At 46.0% G+C, this 15,675-nt stretch overlaps 1 protein-coding gene across 1 annotated transcript in view; it reads left to right on the forward strand.

The window, feature by feature from the left end:
* LOC149436248 (uncharacterized) overlaps positions 1-9,026 on the forward strand; it is a 285,326-nt gene extending 276,300 nt beyond the window's left edge. The window contains 1 exon segment of the mRNA XM_089661820.1: positions 8,907-9,026. Coding sequence (XP_089517946.1) covers positions 8,907-9,026 — 120 coding nt within the window.
* The last annotated feature ends 6,649 nt before the right edge of the window (positions 9,027-15,675 follow it).

A 15,675-nucleotide genomic window follows, 5' to 3' on the forward strand; every position in this document is an offset into this window, starting at 1 on the left:
TGCGTTATTTTTATGCATTCCAGTTCATTTTCCCCCCCTCTTTTTCTAAAATTTGAATAGGGACATGTGCGTTCCAGTGTGTTTTTGGGGCGTTTTTTTTTATTTGTTTTGTCACTTTCCAGTACAGTTCTGTGCAGAAAAAATGCAGCCTGTTCTTTTTTTTTTTTTTCTTTTCTACATCGAAAACTGACTGGAACTGCCTGCACTGGTCTTCAATTTAAATAGGGACATGTGTGTTACAGTGTGTTTTTGGTGCGTTCCGGTGCGTTTTCTATGCATTTTACCACTTTTCAGTACAGTTCTGTGCAGAAAAAAATGCCGCCTATTCTACTTTTTTTTCTTTTCTTTTTTTTTTTCGGCATCAGAAACTGTCTGGAACTGCCTGCACTGGTGTGAACTAGGGTCATTGGAATACATGGACAACACTGTGGATGCCTTTTTGCATGTGCGTTTTTGACGCGTTCTGGTGAGCTTTTGATGCATTTTTGACACGTTCCAGTGCGTTTTTTATGCATTCCAGTTCATTTTTCCCCCTCTTTTTTTTCAATTTAAATAGGGACATGTGCATTCTAGTTTGTTTTTGGTGCAGTTTGGTGCATTTTTATGCGTTTTACTGCTTTCCAGTACAGTTCTGTGCAGAAAAAATGCAACCTGTTGTACTTTTTTTTTTTCTTCATCAGAAACTGTCTGGAACTGCCTGCACTGGTGTGAACGAGGGTCATTGGAATACATGGAAAACACTGTGCATGCATTTTTGATGCAGAAATAAACACCCTGGACTGCATCTGGTGTGAACGGTAAGGGCTGGTTCTGGTCCAGATGTGTTGCGGATGCGTTTTTGCATGCGCGTTTTTGACGTGTTCTGGTGCGTTTTTGTTGCATTTTTGATGTGTTCCAGTGCGTATTTTTTTTTTTTATGCATTCCAGTTCATTTTTCCCCCCTTTTTCTAAAATTTGAATAGGGACATATGCGTTCCACTGTGTGTTTTGGTGCGTTTTTTTATTCGTTTTGCCACTTTCCAGTACAGTTCTGTGCAGAAAAAAATGCCGCCTGTTCTACTTTTTTTTTTTTTTTCGGCATCAGAAACGGTCTGGAACTGACTGCACTGGTGTGAACTAGGGTCATTGGAATACATGGACAACACTGTGGATGCCTTTTTGCATGTGCGTTTTTGACGCGTTCTGGTGAGTTTTTAATGCATTTTTGACACGTTCCAGTGCGTTTTTTATGCATTCCAGTTCATTTTTTCCCCCCTCTCTTTTTTTTTTTTCAATTTAAATAGGGACGTGTGCGTTCTAGTGTGTTTTTGTTGCTGTTCGGTGCATTTTTATGCGTTTTACTGCTTTCTAGTACAGTTCTGTGCAGAAAAAATGCCGCCTGTTCTACTTTTTTTTTTTTCCTGCGTCGGAAACTGTCTGGAACTGCCTGCACTGGTGTGAACTAGGATCATTGGAATACATAGAAAACACAGTGCATGCATTTTTGATGCAGAAATAAACACCCAGGACTGCATCTGGTGTGAACCAATGGTCAGGGCCGGTTCACACTTTAGAAATGCAGTCCAGATGCGTTCCGGATGCATTTTTGCATGCATGTTTTTTATGCGTTCCGGTGCGATTTTGATGCATTTTTATGTTTTCCAGCGCGTTTTTTTAATGCATTCCAGTTCATTTTCCCCCCCTCTCTTTTTCTTCAATTAAAATAGGGACATGTGCGGTTTGGTACGTTTTTGATGCGTTTTACCGCGTTCCAGTACAGTTCTGTGCAGAAAAAAAATGCAGCCTGTTCTACTTTTTTTTTTCTACACCCGGAACGCACCGGTACTGCAAGCGCTGATGTGAACGATGGCATTAACCACCATATCACCTACTTTCTGTGCGTTTTGGATGCATCCAGTTTATTTGTTCCCCTCTCTTTTTCTTCAATTTAAATAGTGACGTGCGGTTCGGTGCGTTTTTGATGCGTTTTACCGCATTCCAGTACAATTCTGTGCAGAAAAAATGCAGCCTGTTCTACTTTTTTTTTTCTACACCCGGAACGCACCAGTAGTGCAGCACTGATGTGAACTATGACAATGACCGCCATATCACCTACTTTCTGTGCGTTTTGGATGCAGAAAAAAAGCAACTGAAATGCATGTCGTGAGAACCGGCCCTTAAAGATGCTGTAAACGGCTGCAGTTGTTTTGTTTTTTCCTTTTTGTATCTCCAAGGCTTTGAGCAGACTTTGTATATGACAGATCCTCTCTGTGTGCTTTGTGTGCGGTCTGTGGGCGGACGTATTGCGGCCCACGTCCAGATTGATGTCCAGCGACTCGTCATATTCAGCTCCGGTACAGCGGGAGTAATAAGGCTGAGCATTAGCATCGCAGAGAGCCATTGTATTGCTTTCTCTCATCTCGACGCCGCGGGGCGGAGGAGGGGATGGGGGGGTGGTAATACTACTCATTATTCTGATTTTCGCTCGTTCTGTAAACGCTCTCCTAGCCCCTGTTTAACGTCGATCTTCCGGGCGGTGAGCTTGATTATAAAGCCGAGGACTAGGGGCTCAGTCCGGCGCACACAGCGCATTATATGGCACGGAGACCTACGCCGCTCTCAGGACGCGCGCTAATTATATCCTTGAGGTTTTCTTGCCTTCCATGAAGTGGTCCGGCCGAACAGTAACTGTATGTTCTTACAAAGCCGCCTTTTGTCCCGGCGGTCGCTGCGATTTTACACTCTGGAGAAAGCGCCCGAGACTTCCCGCTGTGATTCATCTACACTTGACCGAATTAGCGCGGAGTACACGGGATATGGAATAAACGCAGAATACACGTGATCTGGATATTTGGATTTTATTTCATTTTTTTTTTTATTTCTCTCTTTCTCTCCCATCTTAAGTTCCCAGTCATACCGGTGTGATTTGGCAATTGAAATCGCACCTAAAATCGCAATGTCAGCGCCTTAACGTGCGATTTGCTGCGGCGCGATTTCTGAAGTAGTTCTTGCGTGACTTTTTTTCTGCAGTTTTGTTGCGATTTCACAGACATAGAATAGAATGTGGGTGTAGGATTATAACTTTTTTTCTTTTGTTTTCTATGGTTGAATTGGATGCACTTTTGTCTTTTTTCAGCCAGACTAATGCCGGCCATAGACAGGTCGAAAATCGGGCGATTTTTCAGCCAAAAAAAAACTGGCCGATTTTTGCACCGTTAATGGGTTAATCGGTCGGCCATTTTTGCAGGATTTTGGCACATTTTTTTTATCGGTGAAGTTGGAAAGAAATCGGCCAATTTTGCCGATCGGCAAATCGGCCGATCTTTTTACCGATAAAAAAAACTGCGCATGAGCCGTGACCTGCAAGAAGAAGAAAAAGAAGAATTCCAGTCTGCTATTATATTTTATATGAAGAGTCTTGTGGTTGCAACAATGTATCTATTTGTATCCGAATAAAAACATCTGTATCTGAAATGGATACAAATAGATACATTTGTTACAACCACAAGACTCTTCATATAAAATATAATAGCGGAGCTCTCTGCAAGAGACAGAAGTGAAAATGCCGGCCGTAGACGGGACGAAAATCGGCCGATATTTTTTTCTTTTATTTTTCTTTTACCTTTGGTGGTGACGTCAGCCTATTGAACGACCAATTTTTCATTTTTTTTTTTTTTTCTAAATCGGCCGATTTTTGACCAGTCTATGGCCTGTATTACTATGTAACTATGTAAGAATTGAAATCGCACTGCAAATCGCAAGAAATTGTTGAAAATCTTAAGCCAAAATAAAGTCTTTCAGAAATTGCACGCAAATCGCACAGTTTTAAATCGCAGCGGTGCGACTAAGGCTACTTTCACGCTGAGAGGCTTTTGCAGCGCTTTTGCATTTAAAAAAAAAAAAAAGCTCAAGAAAAATGCTCTTCCATTGCGGTGTAAAAACTCGTGCGTGCAGCATCTTTGGAGCGTGTTCGTTCAGGTAAAGGAAAAAACGCCCCCAAAAACGCTTCTTCCTATTCAAATCAATGGAGAACACCACTGAAAAGCGTTTTTGGTGAAGTTTTTAAGTCACGTGTCCTTTAAAAACACTCAGAAAACACAGTATAAATGCGGCAAAAATGTAAATGCGTTTTTGCTGTGCTTTTGTGGTGAATCAGTGTGAAAGTAGCCTAAGAGACAGGTCTCTGAAGAATCTGAACATCAGGTACCTGTAAGGCCGGGGGTAGGCAACCTTGGCACGCTAGCGGTGCTGAAACTACAAGCCTCATCTGGCCCCTGCCTCTACTGAGTATTTGACACTCCCAGAAGTGTCAAATACTGACCGAAGCTGCGTTGCTGAAACTACAATCCTCATCTGGCCCCTGCCTCTGAGTATTTGACACTCCCAGAAGTGTCAAATACTGACCGAGGCTGCAGTGCTGAAAGTACAATCCTCATCTAGCCCCTGCCTCTACTGAGTATTTGACACTCCCAGAAGTGTCGAATACTGACCGAAGCTGCGTTGCTGAAACTACAATCCTCATCTGGCCCCTGCCTCTGCTGTGTCTGTCTGTTTTGATTCACAGCAGCTGGAGTGCCGAGGTTGCCTACCCTGCTGCAAGGAATGCACATGGCTGCTGATAATACTTTCTTATTGGCAAAAAAAAAAAGTTGCACCCATCCAAAGTTGCATCAAAGTCCATAGTCAAAAAAAAAGAAAAAAGCTTCAGAAATGCATCAAAGAAAAAAAGCACAACATGCGTTTCTTCAGCTATTGAAGTCTGTTGAAGCAAAAACGCACCGTGTTGCTTAGATATCCCATTGAAAGTCTATTATATCTGTTAAGTGAAAAAGAAAAAAAGAAAAAGCTGTGATCATGTCAACGTTGTGTCCTGCGCACACCTCTTGTGTTATCTCAAGGAGTCTAGTTAGTCCTCCTAGTTCTTATCCTGGGGCCACAGAATGATTGGCCTTTATGGTGTAAAGATCTGAGAGGGTTGGAGCAGTTTATCAGAAGACAGCGGGGCAGGGCTGACACCACTCTGTCCACAGAAATGCTGTGCGTTGTCCGCTCATGACAGGACATACCTGGGGAAGTGTGCATGTATTGTAGAGATGGACTACGTATGCTTTTCTCTGCCCTGATATATACACATAGAGGTGGGTGGGAATTCTGTTGGGTGTTTTATTTATATAAGTTTTATACATTATATTGCCCCAAGTATTGGGCTGCCAGCCTTTCCACGCACATGAACTTTAATGGCCCCCCAGTCTTAGTCCGTAGGATTCAATATTGAGTTGGCCCCACCCTTTCCACGCGCATGACCTTTAATGTCCCCCTAGTCTTAGTCCGTAGGGTTCAATATTGAGTTGGCCCCGCCCTTTCCACGCACATGACCTTTAATGGCCCCCCAGTCTTAGTCCGTAGGGTTCAATATTGAGTTGGCCCCGCCCTTTCCATGCACATGACCTTTAATGGCCCCCCAGTCTTAGTCCGTAGGGTTCAATATTGAGTTGGCCCCGCCCTTTCCACGCACATGACCTTTAATGGCCCCCCAGTCTTAGTCCGTAGGGTTCAATATTGAGTTGGCCCCGCCCTTTGCAGCTATAACAGCTTCAACTCTTCTGGGAAGGCCGTCCACAAGGTTTAGGAGGGTGTCTATGGGAAGGTTGGACCATTCTTCCAGAAGCACATTTGTCAGGTCAGGCACTGATGTCGGGGGAGGAGGCCTGGCTCACAGTCTCCGCTCTAATTCATCCCAAAGGTGTTCTATGGGGTTGAGGTCAGGACTCTGTGCAGGACAGTCAAGTTCCTCCACCCCAAACTGGCTCCTCCATGTCTTTATGGACCTTGCTTTGTGCACTGGTGTGCAGTCATGTTGGAACAGGAAGGGGCCATCCCCAAACTCTTCCCACAAAGTTGGGGGCATGAAATTGTTCAAAATATCTTGGTATGCTGACAAATTAAGAGCTCCCTTTACTGGAACTAGGGGGCCAAGCCCAACCCCTGAAAAACAACCTCCCACCATAATCCCCCCTCCAGCAAACTTTACACTTGGCACAATGCAGTCAGGCAAGTACCGTTCTCCTGGCAACCACCAAACCCAGACACGTCCATCGGATTGCCAGACAGAGAAGCATGATTTGTCCCTCCAGAGAACACATCTCTTCTGCTCTAGAGTCCAGTGGCGGCGTGCTTTACACCACGGCATCTGACGCTTTGCATTGCACTTGGTGATGGAAGGCTTGGATGCAGCTGCTCGGCCATGGAAACCCATTCCATGAAGCTCTCTATGCACTGTTGTTGGGCTCATCTGAAGGCCACACCAAGTTTGGAGGTCTTTAGCTATTGACTTTGCAGACAGTTGGTGACTTCTGCGCACTGTGCGCTTCAGCATGCGCTGACCCCGCCCTGTCATGTGACGTGGCCTACCACTTGGTGGCTGAGTGGCTGTTGTTCCCAGTGGCTTCCACTTTGTTATAATCCCACTAACAGTTGAGCGTGGAATATTTAGTAGCCAGGAAATGTCACGGATGGACTTATTGCCCAGGTGGCCACCTATCACGGGACCACGCTTGGAGTCACTGAGCTCCTGAGAGCGACCCATTCTTTCACCAATGTTTGTAGAAGCAGTCTGCATGCCTAGGGGCATACCTGTGTCCATGGAGGGGATTGGACCACCTGAATCACATGATTGGGAGGGCGGGGCCAATACTTTTGGCAATATAGTGTGTATGTATATTTATAGTCTGCAGATGAATAAGTGCAGCACCTTGTGTAATCTTCTCATCACTTTGGATCTCTCTGGGTCCTTCAGGTACAGCAAACATATCATCACTTTGTATCCTTTTATATTTATATTTTTCATCCTGCTGTTTGATTCAGCACAATTGTGCGAGGTGATGTACTGTTAATGTCAATACATGGTGGAAGGTGTTGGGGAAGGGTTGGGAGGTGTGAAATGCTGCTTTAGAACTGAATTCTCAGATGCTCAACTTAAAGAGAACCTGTCCTTTTGCCCATTCAGGTTTTTCCCAAAGCTCCCTGGTACTGCTGGGTATGGGAGAGCATGTGACCATCTCCTCTGCCTACTAGGGTGCAGCTCAGGGCTGACCAGCCAATAGCCATTCCCAAGCATGGTCATGTGATGGAAGGGAGGAAGTCCTTGTGTAAGCTCTGACATAGAGTGATACGGATCCTAAGCAGGGTTAGGTCCCTCGGCTGTGATGGGGGAACAGAATGGAGGGGAACCTGTCCCTTCGCTCTGAATCCGCCTAGAGACCAATTCTATAACTTGAGGCCTGAGTGACAATGGTACCAGCATAAAGGAGGGCAGCACAATGGCTTAACGACTTGGATCTTCTGCTTTGCAGTAATGGATCCCCCGATTTGACTCCCAGTTAGGACACTATCTGCATGGAGTTTGCATGTTCTCCCTGTGCTTGGCTTGGTTTCCTCCCAGTACCCCGGTTTCCTCCCACACTTCAAAGACACGTTTGTAGGGTAACTGGCTCCTGTCTAAGCCCTGGTTCACACTGTGTCACTGTTTTCACTTGAAGTTGCGCAATTTCAAAGTCGCAGGTCAATGCAACTTCAGGTGGGACTTGTTAGACATCTCTGCGACCTCATGCACAGCGGTCTATGAAAGTCGCACCTGGAAACGCAAAAAATAGTGCAGGAACTACTTCCAGAATTGGTGCAACTCTGGAGTTGGAGTCGCAGCGTTTTGAACACTTCCATTGCCAACAATAGAGTCCCACAATTATCAAATCGCATGACAAGTCGCACCAGTGTGAACCAGGGCTCCACTGGTCCTAGTGTGCACATGTATGTGGGATAGGGACCTTTTATTGTAAGCTCCTCGAGGGCAGAGATTGATGAGAATGTACAATAGAATGTAAAGCACTGCATACATTGTGGGCATTATATAAATACCCATAATAATAATTTAAATAAATAAGTAAATAATAATAATAAAAAAAAAAATATATATATATATATATATACACACAGTGAAGGAAATGCGTATTTGCTCCCCTGCTGATGTTGAATGTTCGCCCCTCACAAAGGAATGATCGGTCTAACAATCGAATGTTCGGTGTAACACTGAGAGACAGAATACAACAACAAATTCAGCAGAAATGCGTCTAACAAATGATGACTGATCTGCATGTTCATGAGGGAAAGAAGGATTTGATCCCATTCACAAAACATGACTTAGTACTTGGTGGCAAATCCCTTGTTGTCAATCACAGAGGTCAGACGTTTCCTGGAGTTGGCCCCCAGGTTCGCACACATCTCAGGAGGGATTTTGGCCCACTCCTCTTGGCAGTTCCTCTCCAAGTCATTAAGGTTTGGTGGCTGACGTTTGGCAACTCGAACTTTCAGCTCCCTCCACAGATTTTCCATCGGATGAAGGTCTGGAGACTGGCTAGGCCACTCCAGGACCTTAATGTGCTTCTTCTTGAGCCGCTCCTTTGTTGCCTTGGCCGTGTGTTTTGGGTCATTGTCATGCTGGAACACCCATCCACGACCCTATCCTGTTATCCTGTAGATGATGCGGTGGGGAGCGGTGGTGGCGTCTTGTTATCCTGTAGATAATGCGTTGGGGAGCGGCGGTGGCCTCTTGTTATCCTGTAGATGATGCGGTGGCGTCTTGTTATCCTGTAGATGATGCGGTGGGGAGTGGCGGTGGTGTCATGTTATCCTGTAGACGATTCGGCGGTGGCGTCTTGTTATCCTGTAGACGATGCGGCAGGGTGCGGCGGTGGCGTCTTGTTATCCTGTAGATGATGCAGCGGGGAGCGGCAGTGGTGTCTTGTTATCCTGTAGATGATGCGTTGGGGAGCGGCGGTGGCCTCTTGTTATCCTGTAGATGATGCGGTGGGGAGCGGCGGTGGCCTCTTGTTATCCTGTAGATGATGCGGTGGCGTCTTGTTATCCTGTAGATGATGCGGTGGGGAGCGGCGATGGTGTCTTGTTATCCTGTAGATGATGCGGTGGCGTCTTGTTATCCTGTAGATGATGCGGTGGGGAGCAGCGATGGCATCTTGTTATCCTGTAGATGATGCGGTGGGGAGCGGCGATGGCGTCTTGTTATCCTGTAGACTATGCGGTGGGGAGCGGCGATGGTGTCTTGTTATCCTGTAGATGATGCCGTGGCGTCTTGTTATCCTGTAGATGATGCGGTGGGGAGCGGCGATGGCATCTTGTTATCCTGTAGATGATGCGGTGGGGAGCGGCGATGGCGTCTTGTTATCCTGTAGACGATGCGGTGGGGAGCGGCGATGGCATCTTGTTATCCTGTAGACGATGCGGTGGGGAGCGGCGATGGCATCTTGTTATCCTGTAGACGATGCGGTGGGGAGCGGCGGTGGCCTCTTGTTATCCTGTAGATGATGCGGTGGGGAGCGGCGATGGTGTCTTGTTATCCTGTAGATGATGCGGTGGGGAGCGGCGATGGTGTCTTGTTATCCTGTAGATGATGCCGTGGCGTCTTGTTATCCTGTATATGATGCGGTGGCGTCTTGTTATCCTGTATATGATGCGGTGGAGAGCGGCGATGGCATCTTGTTATCCTGTAGATGATGCGGTGGGGAGCGGCGATGGCATCTTGTTATCCTGTAGACGATGCGGTGGGGAGCGGCGGTGGCCTCTTGTTATCCTGTAGATGGTGCGGTGGGGAGCGGCGATGGTGTCTTGTTATCCTGCAGATGATGCGGTGGGGAGCGGCGATGGTGTCTTGTTATCCTGTAGATGATGCGGTGGCGTCTTGTTATCCTGTAGATGATGCGGTGGGGAGCGGCGATGGCATCTTGTTATCCTGTAGATGATGCGGTGGGGAGCGGCGATGGCATCTTGTTATCCTGTAGACGATGCGGTGAGGAGTGGCGGTGGCCTCTTGTTATCCTGTAGATGATGCGGTGGGGAGCGGCGATGGCATCTTGTTATCCTGTAGACGATGCGGTGGGGAGCGGCGATGGCATCTTGTTATCCTGTAGACAATGCGGTGGGGAGTGGCGATGGCATCTTGTTATCCTGTAGACGATGCGGTGGGGAGTGGCGGTGGCCTCTTGATATCCTGTAGGTGATGCGGTGGGGAGCGGCGATGGTGTCTTCTTATCCTGTAGACGATGCGGTGGGGAGCGGCGATGGCATCTTGTTATCCTGTAGACGATGCGGTGGGGAGCGGCGATGGCATCTTGTTATCCTGTAGACAATGCGGTGGGGAGCGGCGATGGCATCTTGTTATCCTGTAGACAATGCGGTGGGGAGCGGCGATGGCATCTTGTTATCCTGTAGACGATGCGGTGGGGAGCGGCGATGGCATCTTGTTATCCTGTAGACGATGCGGTGGGGAGTGGCGGTGGCCTCTTGTTATCCTGTAGGTGATGCGGTGGGGAGCGGCGATGGTGTCTTCTTATCCTGTAGACGATGCGGTGGGGAGCGGCAGTGGCCTCTTGTTATCCTGTAGATGATGCGGCGGGGAGCGGCACTCTCCTGAAGACCTGTCCTCGGGTGTTGTTGTGTTTTAATGATATCTGTCAATCATCGGTCCCAGCAATTTCCTCCTGTCCCGTGGCGTTTGGTCTCCAGCCGGTGACGGCCGTGTTTCTCGTAGATGGACAAGTCTCTCAGTCCTCGGGTTATTCATCAGCTTTGGCATATCGAGGGCAGTACCGGGGCCGGCACAACTCACATCAGTGGAAATCCAGAGTTTTCTACTTCTAGGGCAGACATAAATGTGTTCAGTTTTGATGTCTTTTATGTCATTCTTGGGAATGGGGTCGGCTTAAAGCTAACTACAGGCAAGGACATGCAGTGATGGCGAGTGCTTTATCTGCCAAAGGGGTTGTAATACATTTCAGCATGTCTGGAGATCCAGGCACCTCTACCAGTCAGGCCCACACCCAGGTCCTCCACCTCCCCTGCAGCAGCAGCTTATGATTGGTCTAGAACAGTGGTCGGCAAGCCGCGGCTCGCGAGCCACATGCGGCTCTTTACCCACTCTAATGCGGCTCTTCTGTGTGCCGGGCGCCTGCTCCCCTCCCTCCTCTCGGTCGGCCGCTCCCCTGCCTCCTCTCGGTTGGCAGCCCCAAAAGTCCGCGCGGACCTTTTAATCCGGCCCGCGGATGTGGCTGTCAGGATGTGTGTAGGCGGGGCAGCGTGCCGAACGTGAGGGGAGGGGAGCTAGGCTCCTCTCACAGTCCGCCCTGAAGACCCGAACGGCGCGGGAAGACAGCGAGAGGAACGCAAAAGGTAAGTGAATTGACACGGGGGACTTGGCTTACTAGAAGGGGGGGGGGGGATAGTACTGTGGGGGATGAAATACTATATGAGGGATGAATTACTTTATGAGGGATGAATTACTATATGGGGGGATGAAATACTATATGAGGGATGAATTACTATATGAGGGATGAAATACTATATGAGGGATGAATTACTATATGAGGGATGAAATACTATATGAGGGATGAATTACTATATGGGGGATGAATTACTATATGGGGGATGAATTACTATATGAGGGATGAATTACTATATGAGGGATGAAATACTATATGAGGGATGAATTACTATATGAGGGATGAAATACTATATGAGGGATGAATTACTATATGGGGGATGAAATACTATATGAGGGATGAATTACTATATGGGGGATGAATTACTATATGGGGGATGAATTACTATATGGGGGATGAAATACTATATGAGGGATGAATTACTATATGGGGGATGAATTACTATATGGGGGATGAATTACTATGGGGGATGAATTACTCTATGGGGGATGAATTACTATATGGGGGATGAATTACTATATGGGGGATGAATTACTATATGAGGGATGAATTACTCTATGGGGGATGAAATACTATATGAGGGATGAATTACTATATGGGGGATGAATTACTATATGGGGGATGAATTACTATGGGGGATGAATTACTATATGGGGGATGAATTACTATATGGGGGATGAATTACTATATGAGGGATGAATTACTATATGGGGGATGAATTACTATATGAGGGATGAAATACTATATGAGGGATGAAATACTATATGGGGGGATGAAATACTATATGGGGGGATGAAATACTATATGAGGGATGAAATACTATATGGGGGATGAAATACTATATGGGGGATGAATTACTATATGGGGGATGAATTACTATATGGGGGATGAATTACTATATGGGGGATGAATTACTATATGGGGGATGAATTACTATATGAGGGATGAAATACTATATGGGGGGATGAAATACTATATGGGGGGATGAAATACTATATGAGGGATGAAATACTATATGAGGGATGAAATACTATATGAGGGATGAAATACTATGTGAGGGATGAAATACTATATGAGGGATGAAATACTATATGAGGGATGAAATACTATATGGGGGGATGAAATACTATATGAGGGATGAAATACTATATGAGGGATGAATTACTATATGAGGGATGAAATACTATATGGGGGGATGAAATACTATATGGGGGGATGAAATACTATATGAGGGATGAAATACTATATGAGGGATGAATTACTATATGGGGGATGAAATACTATATGAGGGATGAAATACTATACGGGGGATGAAATACTATACGAGGGATGAAATACTATACGGGGGATGAATTGCTATGGGGGATGAATTACTATATGGGGGATGAATTACTATGGGGGATGAATTACTATGGGGGATGAATTACTATATGGGGGATGAATTACTATATGGAGGATGAATTACTATATGGAGGATGAATTACTATATGGAGGATGAATTACACTATGGGGGATGAATTACACTATGGGGGATGAATTACTATGGGGGATGAATTACACTATGGGGGATGAATTACTATATGGGGGATGAATTACTATGGGGGATGAATTACTATATGAGAGATGTATTTTCAGTTTTAAAAATGTGGCTCTCAAAATAAATTTCAATCATGGTTTTGGCGAGATTTGGCTCAGTTGAAAAAAAAGGTTGCCCACCACTGGTCTAGAACAGTGGTTTTTTTCAGTCCCGCCTTCCTCGAGGAGTGTGCAGAATTTGGAGGTACCCCAGTCTAAAATGTAAAAAAAGGTAAATGTTCATTTTTAAATGGGTAACTCGAGCCTAACTTCAAATCAGAGTCCCCCCTATACATGACAGCCCCCCATCACACCAGAGTCCCCCTATACATGACAACTCTCATCACACTAGAGCCCCCCACGCCCTAATCATGACAGCCCCATCAATCTAGCGTCCCCCCTATACATGACAGCCCCCCATCGCAACAGAGTCCCCCTTATACATGGCAGCCCCATCATCGCAACAGAGTCTCCCCTGTACATGACAGCATCCATCACACCAGATCCCCCCCCCCATACATAATTGTCTTCCATCACATCAGAGTCCCTCTATACACGACAGCCCCCCATCACGTCAGATTCCCCCCTATATATGATAGTCCCCATCACATCAGAGCCCCCTATACATGACAGCCCATTACATCAGAGGCCCCCTTCACACCAGAGGTTTCCCCATCACATCAGAACCTCCCTGCATGTCAGTGGTCCCCCTACATCTCAGAGCTTCCCCATCACACCAAGGTACCCCTATACATGAGACCCCCTCCCCCCCAAACAGTCACACCAGAGTCCCTTTTATGCATGACAGCTCCCCATCATGTCAGGGTCTCCCCTGGATTGCAGAGTCCTCTGATCCGGGGCAAACTTGGTCTTGTGCTTGCGGAACCCCAGAGGAACCCGAGTTGGCTTCCCAGGGTGTTGTGGTTGAGAAACACCAGGTTTATACACATTCCCCCCTGCCTATTGGACAGAAAAGACGCAGCACCCCATGAGGTCATTACTCTACTCTTGCCCTCCTGTAGCACATGAGCACAGCAGCATGGGGTCTAGTGACAACGGGCTGAGTCCCCACTCTGGAGAGATTCCCTCTCACTTCCTGTTATGCTTCTGGGACAGGAAGTGGGGACAAAAAAATGATTGTCCTAACCCTTTCTGGTCTTCTACTTCCTCTAGCCTGTGACTGCAAAGTGAAAGGAGAAACAGAGCTCCTCTCTTTGTCACTCTGCTTTCTCCTGTTATCAGCATGTTTTTTTTTTTTACATACACACTGCAGCACAATTGATTGGTTCTGTGTGCTGCTTCTCCCTTTCCCAGTCTAAGCTCTGCTGTGATTGATTATCTGTTCTGCTTCTCCCTCTCCCACTCTGAGCTCTGCTGTTAACCTGTAAGGGTTAGGCAAAATGTAGAAATTTGAAGTTTATATTTTATGGGCACTTGCAGACGTAAGTATAGGTTTTTTTCTTGGCACAACATTGTCTCATCACAAAACTGGGTAATATATTGCAATTGTGTTCCCTGTCAACCTTTTATGGAATGTTGTGCAGCAAGCCCCCCTTTTCCCCACCAAATGGTGCTTCCCTTCTCTTCCCCTACCCTCTGGCGTTGAAGTGTTCTAAAGTCCACAGCAACTCTATGGTCCCTGCATTGGTCTTGATGATGTCAGAGGACTGTAGACTGCTGTAGCATGGGGGATAAGAGGCTGGGGGGACCAGTCTAGCAGTTACATAGTCTGACTGAAAAAAGACAAAACTCCATCCAGTTCAATTAAAAAAAAAAGTTGCAATCCTACACCCACAGTTGATGCAGAGGAAGGCAATAAAAACCCTGCAAAGTACGATCCAATTTGCTCCTGCAGGGGAAAAAATTCCTTCCTGATCCCCCGAGAGGCAATCGGATATTCCCTGGATCAACTTTCCCTATAAATGTTATATCCAGTTATATTCTTTGTATCCAAGAAAGAATCCAGGACTTTCCTACAGCAATCCACTGAGCTGGCCACAACCAACTCTTGAGGGAGTCTATTCCACATTCTCACAGCTCTTACTGTGAAGAAACCTTTCCATGTTTGGAGATTACATTTCTTTTCCTCCAGACGTAAAGAGCGCCCCCCTTGTCCTCTGTGATGACCTCAGGGGGAATAACTACACCGAGTTCACTATATGAACCACTGATGTATTTATACATGGAGATCATATCCCCCCTTATGTATTATTCATGGTGATCATATCCCCCCCTTATGTATTATTCATGGTGATCATATCCCCCCCTTATGTATTATACATGGAGATCATATCCCCCCTTATGTATTATACATGGAGATCATATCCCCCCTTATGTATTATACATGGTGATCATATCCCCCCTTATGTATTATACATGGAGATCATATCCCCCCTTATGTATTATACATGGAGATCATATCCCCCCTTATGTATTATACATGGAGATCATATCCCCCCCTTATGTATTATACATGGAGATCATATCCCCCCTTATGTATTATACATGGAGATCATATCCCCCCTTATGTATTATACATGGAGATCATATCCCCCCTTATGTATTATACATGGAGATCATATCCCCCCTTATGTATTATACATGGAGATCATATCCCCCCCTTATGTATTATACATGGAGATCATATCCCCCCTTATGTATTATACATGGAGATCATATCCCCCTTATGTATTATACATGGAGATCATATCCCCCCTTATGTATTATACATGGAGATCATATCCCCCCTATGTATTATACATGGAGATCATATCCCCCCTTATGTATTATACATGGAGATCATATCCCCCCTTATGTATTATACATGGAGATC

Source organism: Staurois parvus, unplaced genomic scaffold, assembly GCF_062004578.1.
Source record: "Staurois parvus isolate SC_StPar_1 unplaced genomic scaffold, SC_StPar_1.0 ptg001394l, whole genome shotgun sequence".
Taxonomy (NCBI): domain Eukaryota; kingdom Metazoa; phylum Chordata; class Amphibia; order Anura; family Ranidae; genus Staurois; species Staurois parvus.